This window comes from Mustelus asterias, chromosome 19 (genome assembly GCF_964213995.1).
Source record: "Mustelus asterias chromosome 19, sMusAst1.hap1.1, whole genome shotgun sequence".
Taxonomy (NCBI): Eukaryota; Metazoa; Chordata; class Chondrichthyes; order Carcharhiniformes; family Triakidae; genus Mustelus; species Mustelus asterias.
In genome coordinates, this window is record NC_135819.1 from 60,009,835 (window position 1) to 60,031,563 (window position 21,729).

Below are 21,729 nucleotides of genomic sequence, written 5' to 3' on the forward strand. Positions count from 1 at the left end.
TTCCTGCCACATAGCATTGCCTCAAGTCCAGAGCATTGGTGGGGGGAGTATTCCCAAGCAAATGGAGACAGGTTTGAGTGCGATGCATACAAGGACGCACAAACCAAGTCTTCCAAAAATACTAACTGTCTGCTAAAGATGACATTGGGTCAGGATCCTGACATCATCCTGTCCTCTCTGCTGGGTTTCACCGTGTGGGGTGAGGGAATATTGAAGGAGAAGAGGGCAGTCCCTTGGATCTAAGATAAAGGTAAATACTGTGGATGCTGGAATCTGAAACGAAAACAAAAATTGCTGGGGAAACTCAGCGGGTCTGATAGCATCTGTGGAGAAAGTATAGAGCCAACATTTCGAGTCAGGATGACCCTTCATCAGAGTTGATGGCAAAGAAAATCAGACAAGATTTATACTATGAGGGTGGGGGGGGGGGGGGGGGGGGTGTGTGGTTGGGGGGGGGGGGGTTTGTGTGTGTGTGTGTCAGTAATCGGACAAAGGAATGTAAATGGTGATATAGGCTGAGAAAGGTGCTATAAGCGTCCATTAAATGATCGGAATGTGTGAATGGCAGAACAAAGGTACAGATTGTTAGGGGATTACCTAGGAATGTGGCAGTTGGCCCAGAGTGGGGGTGGGGGAGGAGGGTTTGGAGACAGGATGGAGAGCAGGATTTCAGAACTGGAATAATAAAAATAAGAATTAGAAGTGATAAAAATGGATGAATGAGATGAAAAGAAAAACATGAAATAAATGGAAATGGGGTGAAGTTGGAGGGGAAAGTTCATGCTCTGGAGTTGTTGAACTCAATGTTCAGTCTGGAAGGCTGTAAAGCGCCCAAGTTGGAAGATGAGCAGCTGTTCCTCCAGTTCTCGTTGGGCTTCTTGGATCCCCTTAGATCTGTTGGGAAATGAGTTAAGATACTTAAAGAATCAAGTATGCACTTTTTAAAGCCTCAGTTCTGGATATCCCAGCCAGGGTACCCACTTCCAGCAGTACCAGCTACCTTCTCTTCAGTCACATGCTTGTCCACAGGCAGAGGGGATGGACACCGTGATCCAGTTCGAGAGAGGCAAGGTTCCCAAGGCAAGGACATCAACTTTTCCATCATATTTGAGCAGTGTGTCGCAGAAGGCTCAGGTTTTTAACAGCAGGTTGCTGCTGACACCTGCGGTCTCCTGAAATAAGGCCTTTATACTCAAGGGTCCGTCCATCTCTATTCTACCTGTAGAGTAGAGCATTAACATCAGGAGCACTTGACACTGAATTAACTATGATGCAACATCACATGATCTGGTGGAAAGCAGAAGTACAACCTCATGTAGAGTATGGAGATAAGCAAGGCCTGTAAATAAATTGTTTTTATGAATAACAGCCTATGGTAGCATTCTTAGAGTAACAGGTAAATCCTAAAGAAACCCCATATTGTACTTGACCTCAAGACAAAACATGATGGCAGTGGATTGAGCATAAAGACCAGAAAAACTCCAGGAGAAGACTGAAAGATCTGCAAACCCTTGGAAAAAGGACAATACGAAGAAAAAAGACTGAAGACTCACCTGAGTTTGGAGCATTGAACATCATGGGCAGACAATCAGACCCCGAGTCCAGACTACAGTGAGTGCAGATCACAATCTAAAATCCAGCTCACTGAAGCAGCAGAAGATCCAGAGATTAGGTCAAGTATAGAGTCTAGATTGCTAGTCCCAGAACCGTTCCGAAATGCTTAAGCTCACAACAGCTCAACACTAGGACAGTTGGAAGAAGAGACTCTCCAGATACAGAACCGCTTCAGATTTGCATAAGAAGGAACAAGGAGATCAGGTCAGTACTTTATTCTATGAAGTAGGGATTTTGCAGATGATTGCAGGAAGACAGGGGGTTTGGATTTTTCGGCCATGCTCACCCCAAAACCGGAAAATCCTGCCCAAGATCAACTGACCGTTGCATGGTCCGCACCCCCACCCGTTATGATTCCCATGGTGGGCTGGACGGAAAAATTCCCCCAGAAAGTCAATGAGGCTTCAAGCTCATGTTCAAAAATATTTGATCACTGAGCAAGCAAAACTTAGTCAGAGGGAAATGACCTGTACAAACTTACGGAGAATTGTGACTGTGGGTCCTCAGGATGAATTAATACACGATTGTATAGTAGTTGGTGTTTTAGATGAAACCCTATCAGATCTCTTGCAAATGAGGGAAGATTTAACTCTTTCTGCAACAGACTAAGCTTAGGAAGCTAAAGATAGTAGTTGTTTGCAGGGAAAGTGATGTCCTTTGGAAAAAGATGAGTGAAGCCTTTCAACATGTCAGACAAAAAAGAGAAAGTGCAGTGAAGCAAAAGTCCACAAAATTGGGAAAAAGAGCAACAACTGCCATCTTAAAGTGCTCTTGGTATGGCAGGAAAACCCTGTACAAGCAGGAAGGATGTCCAGCACAAGGAGCAGAGTGCCACAATTGTAGAAAGTTAGGACATTTCAAAATGCCTGCCGATCTAAAATACAAGTAGTTTACAGGGGAAAAAGAAATTAACAAGACTAAGTCAAAGCCACAAAATGAAAGAACCGCAGGAAAACACAACCACCTTTCTAGGAGAAGTTAATGAAACAGAAAATTATTGTTGGAGCATTAAATTAGAAGTTGATGGTTATCCCACATAATTCAAGCTAGATACTGGAGCAGGTATTTCAGTTTTATCTGATGAAGTAAAGTGGCTTAAAAATATTACATTACAACCAGGCCCCATTCAGTTGCACAGTTCAGGAGGGACTGCACTGAATGTAATAGGCCAACACTTGGCAAGATTAAAACATAAGGATAAAGAAATTATCGAACCTCTGTATGCTATACAGAACCAAGAGTCATCATTACTTAGCAAAAGAATATGCCTGCAGTTGAGGCTGATTTAAAAGGCTGATGAAATTGCTGATGAGCAGTTCAGTAACGTATTCAAAAATGAATTTCCATCTTTGTTTTTAAGCTGAGGAAAGCTAAAGATGGAATATCATGTAACCCTAAGGGAGGATGCTCAGCCCTTGATAGCTCTTCATGGCAAGGTAGGTCCATTACCCACTTTTGGAAAAAGTCACAAGCGAGATTGAACAGATGTAACAAGAAGGGGTTATCTCTCCAGTAACAATGCCACTGAAGTGGTATCTGGAATGATCAAAGCATTAAAGCCTAATAGCTCAATTAGAATCTGTGAATTAAACAAGTCGGCAGAGCACAAGATCTACCTGATGACATCAGTGGATGAAACTCTGGCCAAATAAGCAAAAAATCACTCTCTTCACAGAACCAGGTGTCAGCAATGGTTTTTGGCAGTTACTTTGGACAAAAAAATTCAGATTGCTAACTACTTTTACCACCTCAATGGTTACCATTTGGAATCGCTTCTGCATACGAGATATTTCAAAGAACATTGTCTCAGACCTTGGAAGGCAGGGATGGAGTAAAATGCCATGTGGACAACATTTTCGTACATGTTTCATTGAGGGAAGAACAACACCTTTGAGTGAGAGTGGTCCTCAATGTTCTACAAGAACCAGGTTTGACATTAAACAACAAATGTGAATGGTAAAATTCTTAAGGCACATTGTGCAAGTGAACTGTCTGGGTTTACTACAATCTTCATGCATAACTGCTGACCTGCTGAAAACCAAGGAGAGTGAGTGTGTGTGCGTGTGTGTCGTACAATTTATGGAGGATGACTGTGAGGCATGGGTGCAAGCAGGCAATAGGACGAGTGCGAGTCTTGGTTACCGAAATGAAGATATGAGATTCATGTAGAGAGAAGAAATTAGTAGAACAGCGAGATGTCCTGGAGAATGTTTTGAAAATCAAAGTGTGGGACTTGGCACCTTAAAATGCTGTGCCACTTACTTGTCATGCCCTCCTGAGGCAAAAACAGAAAATGCTGGAAAATCTCAGCAGATCTGACAGCATCTGTGGAGAGTCTGGATCATCCAGCTGTGTGGGTGGATGGGAGGTGCGGGCAGTCTTACCAGGGCGCCTCTCTCTTCCTGTAGTTGTTGCAGCCTCAAAAATCCAAGAGTTGGTGAGCCTTTGTAACTAAGTTCATGGATCCTTCAACTGGAATTCCTTCCCTTGAGAGAATGGACACATCATCTCACTTGCCTTCTTTGACTGGACACAGGAACCTGGAGGCAGGATGCCATGGCTCAATAAAAAAGCTCCTTCACCATCTGTGTTGCGCACCTACAGATGCTGCCATTTTGGCCGCGATTAATTCTGAAAAATTCTGTGCATTATTGCTGAAATATTCATTCAAAAAAATAGTGGACTGGATTTCACAGTCAGCAGTGAACAGTCTGGATTTGCTACGATCTTCAAGAAGAGCTTCCCACAAATACCTAGGGATTTCTGAGGTGTGGATTTTCTCTTTCTTAAAGACAGTTTGAATTTAACATCAAGTTGAGGGCATCTTCAGGAATGTTTCATCAAGTAGTCAATCACAATGAAGTATTTTGACACACAGACAGTTTTTAGGAAGTAAAAACCATTGATTATCCTTCATTTCTGATTCAATTTTACAAAGAGAAAAATAAACATGTGGAATGTATACATGATATTAAAGAAGAAACCGAAATAAACTTCACCATTATGGAGAAATTTGAGATTTCAAAGTACAAAATTACTTTTCTAAGAACGCAGTTGTTCAACAATAATACCCTGTTAAAAATGAATTACTCTTCATTCAACATGGTGTGACTTTTCAAGAGTTTTTACAACAAGACTAATAGTGTAAAAGGGTCTCATCAGTATTGTGACATAAAATTGATTGGGGTCTGGAAGGCCTTCAATAGAGCGCCCTGTGGGAAATTGTTGAATCACCGACTGCAAATTCTGGATTTCCATGTTTAACTGTGCATGTACGGACTCCAGAGGTTGTTGTCAGTTTCAGAGGAGTAATGATGATAAATGCTGGCAGTTTTACCACCATAGCTATGACAAAACACAACCATTAAAAATGTATTCATGTTTTGGAAAGATGAAATAAAACTTTTTAAAAATCAACGTGGAAGTTATTAGAATTCAATTATTAAGTCCTCAAGTGTTAAATATCAATTTCAACATTAGACTCTGGTACTTGCAAAAATGATTTTATCACTACATAAGTTGTTAGTAGCAAATATTTAATTAAGTCTGAGAATGTGTGGAGCCAGTGAGAAATCCTTTCAAAAGTAGAATTCTCAAGAAGAAAAAAAAGTGTTTTATTTAAGTAGTTTGGTGCAAAATTCTCCAATAGTTTTAAAAGCGATTTTGTAAAGCAAGAGTGCTGCATATATTAACATTTAACATTCTGTCAGATTGTCCTCATATATCATCTGTTTGACAAATACTCTCAGCATAAACCAAAAGCCCTGAGGAATACTAAGTAAAGGACGGAGTTAAATAGATGTTCACATCTCTGCAGGTAAGATCAATTGTGCCATTACTCTCAGAATTGGCATTTGGTTTTTAAAAATGTTCTACGTTTACTTTGAGTTTCTGATTTAAGACTGATTGCGAAGTGACATATCAAACCAGTTCATTATATATTCTACGACAGGGATAAAACATTCTGCAATTTTACGTCACTTAAACAATTTGAATGGCATGCACTAACATTAGGTAACATACAACCTGATGCAGACAACATGTGGTATCCAAATGCTGTTCATATTGTTCTATGTTCTATATTGTTCAACGATTGTTCTATGTTCTATATTTTTCCTCTGATGGAGAAATCCAGCACGAGGGGGCATGGCTTTAAATTGAGGGGGGGTAGTTATAGAACCGATGTCAGGGGTAGGTTCTTTACCCAGAGGGTGGTGAGGGATTGGAATGCCCTGCCAGCATCAGTAGTAAATGCGCCTAGTTTGGGGGCGTTTAAGAGATCCGTAGATAGGTTCATGGACGAAAAGAAATTGGTTTAGGTTGGAGGGTCACAGTTTTTTTTTTAACTGGTCGGTGCAACATCGTGGGCCGAAGGGCCTGTTCTGCGCTGTAATGTTCTATGTTCTATGTTCTATATATGATCTACAGTCACCCACAGTCCAATTTATCAGTTATGTATTTGTTCAACCCTAACTTAAAAATTCATCCCTCTGTAATCTATTGGTGATGCTGGCTACAATTTATTACATTTCATTCATTTCTAGAATGTCCTCTGTCCTTATAGCGCATTTAAGATGTGTATTGTGGGATTATTTGAATTAAATACACATTGTTTACATTCTGCTCTGTTGAGCTTGGTCAAGGGAGTGTGTTTCATTCCATTAAAGATGCAATTTCAATCTCCTCAGCTTTTATCTTGGACACTGATAGCTGTTAGTTATTGTAAAGGAAATTTGTGATATAGTGCTCTATATAGTGATGATGAATACTAACAGCCAAATTAAATAAAGCAGGTTTGTGGTAGATTTCAGTCATATAGTTTTACTTTGTTAAAAAATAAAACTAGATTTCTTCCATTTTATTTATTCATTCATGGAACATGGGCATCAGTGGCTGACCAGCATTTCTTGCCCATCCCTAGTTACCCTTGATGGATACAACTGAGTGGCAGAGGGCAGTTAAGGGTCAACCACATTGTTGTGGCTCTGCAGTCACATGTAGGCCAGACCAGGTAAGGACGGCGGATTTCCTTCCCTAAAGGAAGCTAGTGAACCAGATGGGTTTTTCTGACAATCAACAATGGTTTCACGGTCATCAGTAGATTCTTAATTCCAGATTTTTTTATTGAATTCAAATTCCACCATCTGCTGTGGTGGGTTTGGAACCCAGATCCCCAGAACATTAGCTGAGCTTCTGGATTAGTAGTCTAGTGATAGTACCACTAGGCCATCGCATCCCCATGTGCAATGATTTAAGTTAGACTTCGACTAATTATTCCTGTAATATTCATGTTCTTGTACTTAGTAGTTGCTTCTGGCTTTAATCAGCTCTCTGCCTTCAATTCCAGCTTTGAACAGATGGAGATTACTTTATCACCATTATATATACAAGATAAGATTCTCACTGGAATAAAGTGCATGTGTAGCACGAGTTTTAAAAACAATACAACTAATTGTGCGCATCACAGAAGCTTGTAGTCTTTTAACTACTGACATTAATTTGCAACTATCCTATGTAGCTCTTCATACACTTAATTCTGAATTTGGAACTTTTCTGCAAATAGCCTCAGTAGTTTGCTCTTCTCCAGTGCACATAAATAGACTTTGATATTCAATTTTTAAGTGCAAGAACAATTTTTATTAACACACCTAAGAGCTATAATTCATTACAGCTGAACTTTTGGCAGATTACACTCCTGTGATACACCGCAGGATGTTCCTCTATGTTAAAGGTGCTAAATAAATGCAAATTGCCGTTGGTGTATACAACTAACCCATTTAAACCAATCAGTTTTGAGTAAACAAAACATTTTTCCTTTTTACTGATTAACAACTACCTCAAAGTCATTTCAAAGGTAAATACATATAATGTATATATCAGCAAATGTTGGTATCTTAAACTGGTCGAGTTTGACAGAGTAAATTATCGCTTAAATTATGGAAGGATCAAGTTTGCTGGACTTAATTTCCCTTTTTAGTGTGATTTCATTTCCAAGGTTTGGAAAGTTCAGGAAATCAAATGAACAATGTGCATATTGATGCAGTCCAGATGCCACAGTTTCCTATTAGTAGACACAATTTAAAAAAAATTCCATTACAAATAATAAAACCAAATCGCAGACATTTTGCAGCTAATCAACACTGGATCTTCCCAGGAGATTTAGCCTACCACATGCTTGGGATATTTTCCATTCCTTTTTAAGGAAGTAATAGATTCATGTTAATCTGTCATTCTGCACTGTAGTGTTAGTAACATGCAGGCAAATGTTGCAATTGAACATTGAGATGTGATAATATTAGTTGTGAAGACCCTAGACTTTTCTGGAATCAATAACCACAGTTCAGTACTTGGATAGCCAAATAGACATCTTTGAAGTGCACACTTAATTAAAAGGGGGCTGTCAGCTATGATTGATTTTAGTGCAGGAATGAATTGTGGTTCCAAAGTGCATTTGCCTGAAGAGTGATTGGGATGTACAACTAGCATGTAATTACTGAAATACTAATGCACACAACAAAATTCAATCATCTTTGAAACGGGACTGATTTCACAGTGTGTATGTAACCATTCCTTTCCTGAAGAGTCTGACAGTACTTAATACAAAAAGCAGGTTGAGTACTATATATGTTAGCAGCTAGAACATTTTTTTTATATAGGTCAGAGATTAAAGAATCACAGTAATTATGATGCTCCCATGCAGCGCAGGAATAGCAAACATGCACTACTATTGGAACTACATAGAGACAATACAAGCCAAATTGTTTCAAGTGTCACACTTGCATGCTCTGTAAAGCTAATTTTTTTAATGAAAGAACTACCTTACTCGCACAGAAATGACATGGCTAGCTGTCTAAATGTATTCATTTGCAGCTACCCTAGCCTATGGCTAGTAAATATGTAGCTGAGAGAATGAGTTTTACAGCATGAGAGACATGTTCCCTGCGGCAAGGTGTTTTCAAACATATTAACTATGAAAATGAATTACTGTAAATAAACAATCACTGGCATTCAGATGGGAATTCCAAGCAGCCAGTATTTTCTCTTGGCAATTTTTCTTTTACCTTGTCCTCTCACAAGCCCCAAGATGGTAATCAACAATAAATCAAATTCTCTATTTCAAAGATGTATGTATTTAATTGATTATCATGTGTCATGACTGGAACTGTTGCCCTTCCCTCCTCCCCCACCCCCCCAACATGATGCCACATTAAGATTTAAACAGTTTTAACTCAGCCCTCCTGAACAACGTGATGGTTTTCAGTAAGCACTTGTCTTATGGGCACCTTTCATCACTGTAATGTGAGGAAAAAATGTAATTTCTCCAGTCATTATTAAATGATAGCACAGGGTGTTAAACAAAAGTTTACAATAATTGTATTCTTGTTACCTGACAATGAAAAAGAAAAAATCAATCCACTCTGCTATCACGTACAGATTTGATTGGCTCAATCTTTCTAAAGAGAAGATTTTAAAAAATGTTCCCTCCCAACTTTCCCTGCAGGTTAGGTGCATTGGCCATGGTACGTTTTCCCTCAGTGTACCCGAATAGGTGCCGGGGTGTGTCAACTAGTGTCAGGGGATTAGCAGGGTAACTTAGCATGGCCAATGCACCTAACCAGCAGGGAAAGTGGCAGCATGGTGGCACAGTGGTTAGCACTGCTGCCTCACAGCGCCAGGGACCTAGGTTCAATTCCGGCCTCAGGTCACTGTCTGTGTGGAGTCTGCACGTTCTCCCTGTGCCTGCGTGGGTTTCCTCCGGGTGTTCCGGTTTCCTCCCACGGTCCAAAGATGTGCGAGTTAGGTTGATTGGCCATGCTAAATTGACCCTAGTGTCAGGGGATTAGCAGGTAAACGGGGCCATGCTAAATTGACCCTAACGTCAGGGGATTAGCAGGGTTAGGGGAATAGGGCCTGGGTGGAATTGTGATCGGTGCAGACTCGATGGGCTGAATCGCCTCCTTCTGCACTGCAGGGATTCTATGATTCACTTTCCCTTCTGCAATCTCCCTTCAATAGAAAAGGGTCACATGAGAAAAGGTCAGTGAGATTCACCCTCCAAACCAACCTCCTCCTGCCCGCTGGCCCTGCCCCATTAGGAAGTTCCCCATCTTTACTGCATCATATGTGAGGTCAATAACTCCATCCATGGGAGTTCATGTTCCCCACTGGTGATTGATATTTATTCTTCTGCCACACGAATGGCAATTGTAAAAACAATTTGCATAATTAATACACTTTCATTAAATGTGAAAGCATTTAAGTTAGGTACTTGGAATTAGAAACAACATGTAAATCAGTGCGCCCCACATCCTAAAGCAGAACACTGTAGATGCTGGAAATCTGACAGAAAAACAGAAAATGCTGAAAATACTCAGCAGGTCAGGCAGCATTTGTGCAGAGAGAAACAAGTTGATGACCTTTTGATCAGGACCTTTCTATTTCTAGCATTTTCTGTATTTTTCCTCACATCCATGTTATTCATTTCAGCCAGAAAAGTGGGACAATGTTTTTAAGTTTATTTATTAGTGTCACGAGTAGGCTTACATTAACACTGCATTGAAGTTACTGTGAAAATCCCCGAGTTGCCACACTCCGGCGCCTGTTCGGGTACACTGAGGGAGAACTTAGCATGGTCAATGCACCCAACCAGCACGTCTCTCGGACTGTGGGAGGAAACCGGAGCACCCGGAGGAAACTCACGCAGACACGGGGAAACGTGCAGACTCCACACAGACAGTGACCCAAGCCAGTCCTTGGCGCTGTGAGGCAGCAGCGCTTGCCATTGTGCTACCATGCCTTGCAGATTATAGATAGCTCAACAAACATGGCCAATGTTTCTAGTTGGTTGATATCTGAGAAGGTAAAGTCCTGCTTTCTCTCTCATATGTACACAGCTGAGTCTAGTGAGAGTCACCAATGAAGAATCCCAAGTATGAATAACGGATGAGACTTCATCTTATAATCAAGTCCAAATTTTTGACATTGTAACAACTGGGCAGCATTAAGAAGGAAGTGGCATTCCTGGTTCATTTTAAACTGTTTCTCACATCCATGTATGAGCTGATCTGCTTCCAGGTTACATGGTGGCATACATTATCAATACCCCCAATACTGAAATATGACTTTAGTAAAGAACCCGCCATTGTGTACGAGATTGCAATGTTGACTTGAGGTGTTATACTTCAGTAAGGCAGCCTCTTCTTTATTATAGCTTAGTACTCTTTTATGCACAAGAAATAATCAAATTACTCTCTCCCATACTCTGAAATTGAATGGAATCGGAGAAATAATCACTGTGATATTTGGTTGCAAATACAGCTACAGGATGCAAATCACTTTGCCCTATGTTCCCTTTCTTTGAATTTCCTCAAATCATATATTAAAATTTCAATTAAAGTTTATTTTTGACCTTGAACGAGAAATAATTTAAGTTTAAGGGGTAGTGAAACTTACCAAGACCAAATGAACCGGGACCACTGACACTTTGCGGGGCTTGGATGCTTGTCGATGTGTAGAGACCAGTTACCAGTAAGCCATCAAAGTATGTGCTGGTAGAAATAGTCACTGAAATACATTAAAATAGAAGTTTGATCCATTAATAATTGTGAAATCAGATAAGACACACAATATAAATCACTAGGAGCATATCTTGGGATATGATGGTCTCATCTAGGCCTACTGCAGACATAATAGCTATTCAGTATAAAAAAGTGGATTACACGTGCAACTCAACAACATGACAAGATATATGGTTATAGTTAGGGTACCAGATCAGGAACGGCAAGGTATATTATGAAGTCAGACTAGACCCCAACAATTTTCTATTTTGGCATTAGTGTGAGAATAAGATGTTTCATTCCAGGCACGATTCTACTGACAAACTGGGAAGCTTTTATCAAAACAAACTTTATTTAACAACACAGTTTAATTATAATACATGAATTAGCTTAATTGTTAACAATTTTACAATATTTAAACATGACAAGAGACAATTCTTAACTGCTAACCCATCACTAAGAGTTCCAACAGGCAATATTCCTCTTATAGACTTAAACCCCTCTTTAAAATTAGTTAGCAAAACACAGGCATACTTGCTTTAACTTAGGGTACCAGGTTTGGAGCTTTTAGAAAGCTTTTGGAGAGAGAGAGACAGAGACACTGTTTTCTTCAGGCAGGGTGTGGAGATGCCGGCGTTGGACTGGGACGTCAGGCAGCTCAGGCAGAAACTACTTGTATTTTAAAATAAAAATGAAACTGGCCTTTCCTGTAAACTTAACTCCTCCCATTAATCACCTGACTGCCCCTGTCAATCAATCTAATCAAAAACTCTCATGACTCTGCATACCTAGTCTAAAATCCCAGGAGAACCTAAATAAACAAAAGGTCCATTAACTCTACACAGCAACACATTCCTAAAATCAGTTATTGGACTACATTCTTAGTATCTGCGGCATGTTTACCAGACCAATCAACTCTTGTAACAAAATACTTTTAAAGTAACCCTACCTTACACATAAAATATATCAAAATAGCACACTTTTACCAAGGCTATCATGTGTTGCAACATCATCTCTTAGTCACTATGTGTGCTGAACCAATGTTACCAGGCTAGCCAGATAATAATCAGTGATGGTTGTGCTACCCTTCAATACATTATGGACAGAACATTATAATGAACAAAGATACATGCAATAGATATGTTACTACTGCCTTCTCAGGTAAAGGTGAATGCTTCTTTTAACAAAATTTACAACAAAAATCTGTGAACAAATGCACTGAAGTTTTAATTGAATTTAACAGTGAAATTGCCAGATAAAAAATGCCGAATCTTTTCAAATAATGCTTGGCAGTTAACTGTCAGTCACCATCAACAGTCCCCAACGTAATGCCTCTACCAATCAGAGTCCATTTGCTGACAATCAGTATTCTCTTCTCAGACAGTATAAAATTGTTGTATACCCTGACATTTCTTTGCTCAGGAGCTTGATTTTCCGAGAAGAATCTTGTTTTTTATTGTTAAATACACTGTATAAGTGCTGTTGACTGTGAAAGACTGGAGAGAGGCATATGTATATAGCAAGGTGGGCAGATAAAGAGCTAATGCAGTTCAATGTTGATAACTTCATTTCTCAGAAATAGGAGCAGGAGTAGACCATTTGGCCGCTTGAGCCTTTCCGTCATTCATTAAGAGCATGGCTGATCTGATTGTGGCTTTACCTCCACATTCCGTGACTTTGTAGATCGAAGGTTTGTCTAAGTCAGCCTTGAATTTATTCAAAGCCCCAGCCTCCTTGACCTTCTGGGGTAGGGAGTTCCAAACCCTCAGAAAAGAAATTCCTCATCTCCAACTTAACTGGAAGAGCCCTAATTTTGAAAGTGCTTCCGTGTTCTATAATATTTTGCAAATAAAAGAAGAAGGAAGTATATCTTAAGTGGCCTGATTTCAAAGTATGTAGACAAGCAGAAGGACTTAGGAGTACAGATACAAATGGTATTAAAGACAGCAACAAAATTAGGTACAGCTACAGAAAAACAAAATCCTTGGTTTTCTATCTAGATATGTATAATTTAAAGGTAGGGAGGCAATGTTGAATTTAGCAGAAATTTGCTTAGTTAACTTTACGCTCCATTAACTTCAGCTCATCCAAAACTGCCTAAATGCTTAACACCAATAAAATCCACCCATCTCCAAATAGCTCTTTGTCCTTCAGTAACTTAAATTTTAAATTCTCACCCTCATGTTTAAATCCTTTCATTGTTCACCCCTTCCTAACTCTGTTAGAAAACATTTATTTGCATAGAAGATGGAACTGTCTTCCACAAATCATTGTTGAAACAGAGTTCAAAAAAGCAATTTTAATAATTGCTTGAAAAAGCAGAACACTAAAAGGTTGGGGAGGAGAAAGAGCATGAGATTCAAGCAGGTTGAAGTGCAGAGAAACATCTGTGCAGGCTTGATGGGTGAAATGGTCTCTTACAATGCTACAAAATGTCATGGAGTATATCATGACTTCATGTGATTGATATCAATAGGAATAAAAATCAGGAAGGCATAAAACAGGCTGCCAACTTCTATCACCCTTTTTACACCATTGCACAATGTCAAGATCTACTCCTGTGTATCCACAAGCACAGCAATTTCATTGCTCAGTGTCACTTAGTAGCTAACAGGAATAGTGTGAATATAAAGTGAAAGATCGTTAATAATCCAGGTATGTGAGAAAGTGATACTTCAGAAGTGCAAACAGCATGGCTTGAGATTAACATAATTGCTGGAAATCTGTCTGCTGTTCTTCATTTATTATGTATTTGTTCACAGTAGAATGACAGAGCACTTTCAGATGTTTAGACTTTCACAATAACACATACTGACATTTGTTCCTGTAATCTGGGTGAGGCAACAGAAAGTATAGGAATACAGCCTATTCGCCCACATGTTGCCAAACTAAAGTTAACAAGCTAGATTGGAATTCAACTTTACTATTAACTAGGCTGATTATTCAGGCAACAGGTTCCACTGCAGAGATTGAAGAAGTTGCTGGACTGACATTGGAAGAAGGTATATAAAATAAACCGTGTATCATCAATTAACGTAACTTTTCGCAAAAAAGGTGCAGTTAAACACTTTTGATGCAAAGTCATGGAAGTGACAATCAGAGGTTATTTTTCGCATTATGAATTAATCTTTCAATCAGCAACACTAATGCAATAATTCGTTACAACAGAGCTTGCGTAACAATCATTACACACAGAATCAAAGTTGTATAAATCCTACCTAGCTAACGAGAATGGTGTCAGATTGTCCCCTGTGCTCTGTTAGTTGGATATCACTCATTCATGCCAATATCAAGTATTGTTCAAACAGTGTGAAATGATTTTATGTTGTTCCCATTAAAACTTTTGAAAACTGCAGCAATCCAACTTGTACTGGGATTTCAACTTTCGATTCACCTATAGAACAGGTGGGGTGGGCGGGCAGGGTATTTATTCCACCTGCCCGGCAGCTGCAATAGCACGCCCGATCCAGAAAGCAAAGAGTGGGGGTAAATGGGCGTTTTTCTGGTTGGTGATCAGTGACTAGTGGCGTGCCTCAGGGATCAGTGTTGGGACTGCAATTGTTTACGATTTGCATAGATGATTTGGAGTTGGGGACCAAGTGGAGTGTGTCAAAATTCGCAAATGACACTAAGATGGGTGGCAGAGCAAAGTGTGCAAGAGGACGCTGAAAGTCTGCAAAGGGATATAGATAATCTAAGTGAGTGAGCGAGGGTCTGGCAGATGGAGTACAATGTTGGTAAATGTGAGGTCATCCATTTTGGTAGGAATAACAGCAAAATGGACTATTATTTAAATGGTAAAAAATTGCAGCATGCTGTTGTGCAGAGGGACCTGGGTGTCCTTGTGCAGGAATCTCAGGGAGTTAGTTTGCAGGTGCAGCAGGTAATTAAGAAGGCAAATGGAATTTTGTCCTTCATTTCTAGAGGGATGGAGTTTATAACCAGCAAGGTTATGTTGCAGCTGTATAAGGTGCGGGTGAGGCCACACCTGGAGTACTGTGTACAGTTTTGGTCTCCTTACTTGAGAAAGGATATACTGACACTGGAGGCAGTGCAGAGGAGATTCAGTAGGTTGATTCTGGAGTTGAGAGGGTTGGCTTATGAGGAGAGACTGTCGACTGGGGCTATACTCATTGGAGTTCAGAAGAATGAGGGGAGATCTTAAAGAAACATATAAGATTATGAAGGGAATAGATAAGATAGAAGTAGGGAAGTTGTTTCCACTGGCGGGTGAAACTAGAACTAGGGGACATAGCCTGAAAATAAGGGGAAGCAGATTTAGGACTGAGTTGAGGAGGAACTTCTTCACACAAAGGGCTGTGAATCTGTGGAATTCCGTGCCCAGTGAAGCAGTTGAGGCTATCTCATTGAATGTTTTTAAGGCAAGGATAGATAAATTTCTAAACAGTAAAGGAATTAAGGGTTATGGCGAGGGGGCGGGTAAGTGGAGCTGAGTCCACGAAAAGATCAGCCATGATATTATTGAATGGCGGGGCAGGCTCGAGGGGCCAGATGGCCCACTCATGCTCCTAGTTCTTATGATCCATTTTAATAATTGTACCCCACTTAAATGTAATAATTGAGGTACCAGCAATATACGAGTGTTGATGGGCAGCTTCCCAATTGGAAGACATGGGAAATTATGGTAAATGAAAGCCAGACTAGGCGATCTGTCATGGAGGTTGGAGATTGGGCTCGAGATTCAATCTTTGTGGGGCCAGTAGCATCATTCTTACCTTTAACGTCTTTTGAAACAGCTTCCTTGAAGGACCACTTGTTAAACCGCTTCTGCTCAAGTACCAATGAGCATAGCATGCCTGACTTATGCTGTGTCCTTTGAAACTTCAAAATTGTATTGGGTTCCTGTAGGCATCATAGGACCCTGAATTACATAACTAATAAGGTGCCTGCCTGTTTCCAGCAGGAACCTGGGCTGCCCACTTCAATATGGCACCAGGTGAAACGGCAGCAGATAATCGCCTTTATAGTTTGAAGTGCTTTTCATTGTATTCTCACCCCGTTTCCACTCACAGGTAAGGACAAATATCATTCTTCTGAAAATAGTTAATTGATTGCAATTTCAAACAATTTTCTTCTACTTGCTTTTAGCTTTCTTTTTGGAATTCTCAAAAAACTTGAGTATGTCCCAGGGGTTCAAGTGCAGTTGTGAAATGCATCCTGGTGTAAGGGCTTGTTCCGTTATTTGGCTTTAATCTAATCCCTAAGTGCTGCTTAAAAAAAGTGTACCATTTTTCAGTCTCAGAGTGGGATCTTTTAGTTACTTGAGGACATTCCATAGCCCCTGTGCTTGATTCCACTTTCTTGCTGGAGGAACAATGCTAGTCAGATCTTTATAACAGTATTGCATATTTCCACAAAATACCCCATTAAATATCTTGGTATAAATTATTGTCCACTACGGCTTTGCATATTAAGAAGTGACACTTTGCACCTGCAACTGAGACTAGCAAATATTTTTGTAAAATGATAATATCAGAATTAAATTGCTTAAGCTACAATTCAGAAACCAATACTTTTATAATCATGAGCATTCTGAACTGCTAAGTTTTTCCCTGATGTTAAAGAAAAATTAAAAAAAACCATTTAGTTATATTGGCAAATAGTTGAAAGCAACATAAAAATGTAGTAAATAGTTCATAATACAACAAGAGGATGGGTGTGTGCGTGGGGGGGGGCAGGAGTTGTGGTGCATTGGTAGTGCGATTGCCATCATGGGCCCCATTTTGGGCCATGGAGCATTTGTGAAGGAGGGCCCCCCCTTCAGGGACCCACTGGTAATCTGCCAAAATTTACCTGATGGTTTCCTCATTCAGCAACGTGACGCAGACGAAATGCCCACAGGGGCAGGAAGTGGCCCTTAATTTGCCACTTAAGTGGTTCAATTGGCTGCTGGCTGCTGAGCCAAGAAATCTCAGCTCATTGTGTTACCTAAACACTGCTTGTTGCTAGAACTGGCTTTCTCTGCTATTTGTTAACCAACACAAGTGGTGGCCTGCACCACGGTATTCCCCTTAGTTTCTCAATAATAGTTTTTTAAAATATAGAATATAAAACTACACAGTTGAGATCTTACAAAAACAACCTCCAAGCACAACCTAATAAAAATCTTTTGCCAAGATTAAAGTGCTGGTGGGCTGAGCAAGGTGGTGAGACTTTGAGCAATGAAGCAACGTTTTATTACGTGCAGTTTTATTTTAATTTTTCAAATGTTTTGGAAAAAAAAACACTTCAGTCTCGCAAGTTCATGTTTAAGTCTGGGTGACACTGATGATAGCAATGTTGCCTCTTTATAGTTCAAAGAAATTTCATTTTGCTATTGGATTATGGAGGGAGATAGAGGTGAAAATAAGGAATAAAAATATAAAGCTGAACATTCATGGCAGGCTCCATAAATAGCGAATAAAATAAGCTTGTTCCTATAGTAATGATTTCTTATCTGAGGACTGAATAGTAACTTTGCTTCATTCATTCTCTTAAAGAATAGACTATATTAAAAAGTCTTGCCTCAGTGGTAGCATTCAGAATGTTGCAGGTTTAAGCCCCATTCCTGAACATCTGATCTCAGCAGGCACTTGAGGGCCAGACTGACAGTGTGCTGCATTCTCACAAGTGCCATTCAGATGAGACATTAGACTGAGGTCCTGTATGCCCTCTCACGGACATATATGACCCCATGATCAATATTCCCTCTAAGCAACATTGCCACACAGCAACCCAGAAATTTCCACCTTGGCTGCACACAAGTCTTTCCTTTGAAGTTACTGGTTCTGCACAGCTGCACAAAAGAATTTAAAAGAGATGTGTATTTAAATAAATCAGCCACACACCCAAAAAAAAAGGACCATTGCACATGACATTCTTCAAAGAAGAGCAGTTGAGTTCTCCCAATGCCCTGGCCAATATTTTTTTTTCAATCAATATCCCTATATTAGTTTATCCAATCATTTAACAAATTGTTGTTTATGGGACTTTGCTGCGAGAAAATTGTCTGCCCCATTACAATAGCGATCTCATCCCAAAAATACATAATTGTCACTGAGGTGTTTTGGGACATCTTGAGGATGTGAAAGGTGCTATATAACTTTGGGATCTTCCTTTTACTTTGCAGAAAATTCACCAACTGGCAAGAAATTCGCATCGCCATTGCAACTCTCAAACGTGTATCTGTGCTGATTGGGACTGAATAAGATGACGAGACTTTGAACAATCCAGTTTATCTTTGTTACATCGAGTGGAAGAAGGATGGAGTCAGTGGCAAGGGCTAAAGATGATGGTTTAGGTCCGTTCAACTGTTGGCTGGAGGAAGTTACACCTCATCCAAAACTGAATACCAAAAGTCTCATGGTTCAGAGCAGTGTTAAAGACACAGTAAACAGTTGGAGCTGGGTGTCATGTGGAGGCTGGAGTGGAAGCAATTATTAAAGATATTCCATGATCAGGTTGGTAAGTCTGGAACCAAGCAAGGCAAGTTTCATTAAGTTGGACAATGGAGGCTGAGGAGGAGAGTCACAGTTGTGTACTGTTGGCAGAGAGAATTCATATTCAATGCTTACTCAAAAAATGAACATCTTAGATTGCATTTTTATTAAATATCATTATTAACAATGCAAAGTAATTGCTTTGGGATTATACTGTTACTCATGAAACCGAAAATAAAACATTCAAAAAGCATAACTGTGAAACTGCAATTAATTCACTCATCACTGGAATGTTACAGATGCAATTAATATTTTGTAATTTTTTTCATTTTTGGATTCCGAGGATACCACTACTATGCATATCTTGCTTAGTTTTTCTAACAGCTCCAAGTTAATAGATTCAAGATATGTTCTAGAATAACAGCAGCACTCAATCAGCTGAACAATATTAAACATTGCTGATTTTTTGATGAAGTGAAATTGCCCCTGGCAGATCCTGTCAAAAGCTAATAAAACTCTTCACAGAAAAGTTGTTCTCAGTACACTAATCATATCAAGTCCTGCAATTAGTATGGAAGACCTTGTCTATTTGATGAAACTCAAATTTTTGTACGTCTTTAATAAATGTAATTTGTTGAAATTGTAAAGGTTAATTATTCTTGAGGGAATCTAGCTTATTGGAATTCTTAAGTAATAAAATGAATGAATTATGTCATGAACAAATTAAAATCAGACCAGTTTATTTTTAATTTAGACACAGTTATGCATGCTCTGGTAATCAAGATATATAGCATATCAACCAATTACTCTGATGTCAGTTTATTGAGGGGCCTTGTAACTGGGCCAAAATAAGTCACAAAAAGGATAAGTGAAGACATTACAGCTTTGCTTGTGTCCCCTTCTCCATGAATGGAGTTTTGGAAATCATATCTACTGTCACTACACTACAATGAATCTGTGCAGTTTCAGAGCACATGAAAACTTTCGTTAACTTCCGCATCCTTGCAGAATTCCACTGAAATGAACACGATGAACTATCCAAACCATTCACTTCATTCATACCAGGTGCCACTCTTTAGCAGGTTGACCTAGAAATGAGCACTTCGTAAACTTCAAAGTAATATAGAAGACTGATGATATGGTAGGTTGATGTACCAGTTTTCTGAGCAACAGGGTGGGATTTCCACCCCCCCCCACCTCCCCCCCCCACACCCCCCACCTCCCCCCCCCACCTCCCCACCCCTCCCCCCCACCCCCTACCACCCCCCCCCCCCCCCACCTCCCCCCCTTTAATATATTTAAAACAAAAGGCTGTCTGTCCAAGGGAAATCATGATGTGGAGATGCCGGCGTTGGACTGGGGTAAACACAGTAAGAAGTTTAACAACTCACTCACCCACACCTGAAAAAGGGGCTTAAGGCTCCGAAAGCTTGTGTGGCTTTTGCTACCAAATAAACCTGTTGGACTTTAACCAGGTGTTGTTAAACTTCTTACAAGGGAAATCATACCATAGGGCAATGAACTGCTAGATCATAAAGGACACAGAAAACTGTTAGTTTTGCCTGCGTTTTCCCCCCCTCTCTTTAAAAGAAAAAAATAAACAGGAGGTGGCGGTGGCATCTTATTTCACTGAACCTGTAACCTAATGGCCCAGCATATCCCCCACTCTACCATCACCACCAAGCCAGGGAAACAACACTCGTTCAATGAAGAGTGCAGGAGGACATGCCTGGAGCAGCACTAGGTATATCTAAAAATGAGGTAACAACCTGCTGAAGATATAATGCAGACTACTTGTGTGCCAAAAAGCATAAGCAGCAAGGATAGACAGAGCTAAGCGAACCCATGACCAATGGATCAGATCTAAGCTCTGCATTACACAAAAGCAGGATAGATCCAGCTCAGCCAATTACCGCCCGATAAGTCTAATCTCAACTAACAGTAAAGTTATGGAAGAGGTCATCAACAGTGCAATCAAGTGTCACTTGCTCAGTAATAACCTGCTCAGCAATAACCTGCTCACTGGCACTCAGTTTGGGTTCTAAGGAAGATGGTTGGGCATCACTGCTGGAGTTCCTCAGGGTCGTGTCCTAAGACACCCCAGGTTTCCTCTAATTTTTCATATTGTCATCAAAACCTTTTAGTAATGACAAAGAGCACACGTCCTTACTTCAATAGAAGATTTAAATTATTTATGTAGTTCCTGGATGAAGGAAGCTAAAAGCTAGTAATTCTGAGCAAAAGGGTCATAAAACACTATTAGCGATATAAATTATTCATTTGGGTCACAGAATAAAAGAGTTGCACTGAAGGTAAAATAATTAATTTGGATTTCTGTCTGAAGTGGCCCAAAGCATGCTCTGTTATCATGGAGATGGGCTGTGAGGGTTAGAAGAGTAATTTGTTTATTTGATCCGGGGGTTTCTAACAGAAGGCAGTTGCAGTTTGGTCTTGTGTAGGCTACAGCTCACTTGAGTTGAGAAAAAAGGAGATGTCTTTATAAACTAGTCTTTATAAACTATAGCATTAACTTGATGGTGTTTGCTTTGTTTAATTTCTCTTCATATACAATCACATTTGTTTTCATTTAAAAACATGAAATCTTGTGGCATAATTTCTTTCAGTTAATTGCTGGGTGTTCAGATTTCTCTTTCAATGTTAACAACTTCTAGCAGAACCATAACAATACTGGGAATATAAGGCTGATAAACTTTCCCAGATAGGCTAGTTCAAGAACATGGAAGCCTTTAAACCTTTAGGCCCTGGAACCAATTTGCTCAGACACCATAGACCAATGGAGCTTGGCAAAGGATGGGGTAGGGCGGGGGTGGATAACATTGGCTTGCAAGATTTTATGAAGCTGAGGAACTGGATTAGCTGAACTCTGGATTGACTGAACTCCGTAAAGGAAAGGATAGGGAGACTGATGAAAGTGGGTGGGGGGGGTTCTTTCAATTATATCGCTCTTTTCATAACCGCATGATGTTCCAAAATGCTTTATGGCCAGTGAAGTACTTTGAAGTGTGGTCACTGTTGTAACACAAGAAGCATAGCACCCAACTTGCCCATGGCTAGGTCCCACAAGCAGCCATCAAATATTTAATTTGTTTTATTATTGT

The 21,729-nt window shown here is 39.9% G+C and overlaps 1 protein-coding gene across 3 annotated transcripts in view; it reads right to left on the reverse strand.

The window, feature by feature from the left end:
- Positions 1–21,729, reverse strand: part of reln (reelin) — a 343,770-nt gene that overhangs the window by 299,864 nt on the left and 22,177 nt on the right. For all 3 annotated transcript variants that reach the window (XM_078235653.1, XM_078235652.1, XM_078235651.1), the window contains exon 3: positions 11,068–11,178. In XM_078235653.1, the coding sequence (XP_078091779.1) occupies positions 11,068–11,178 (111 nt within the window). The remainder of the gene's footprint in view (positions 1–11,067; positions 11,179–21,729) is intronic.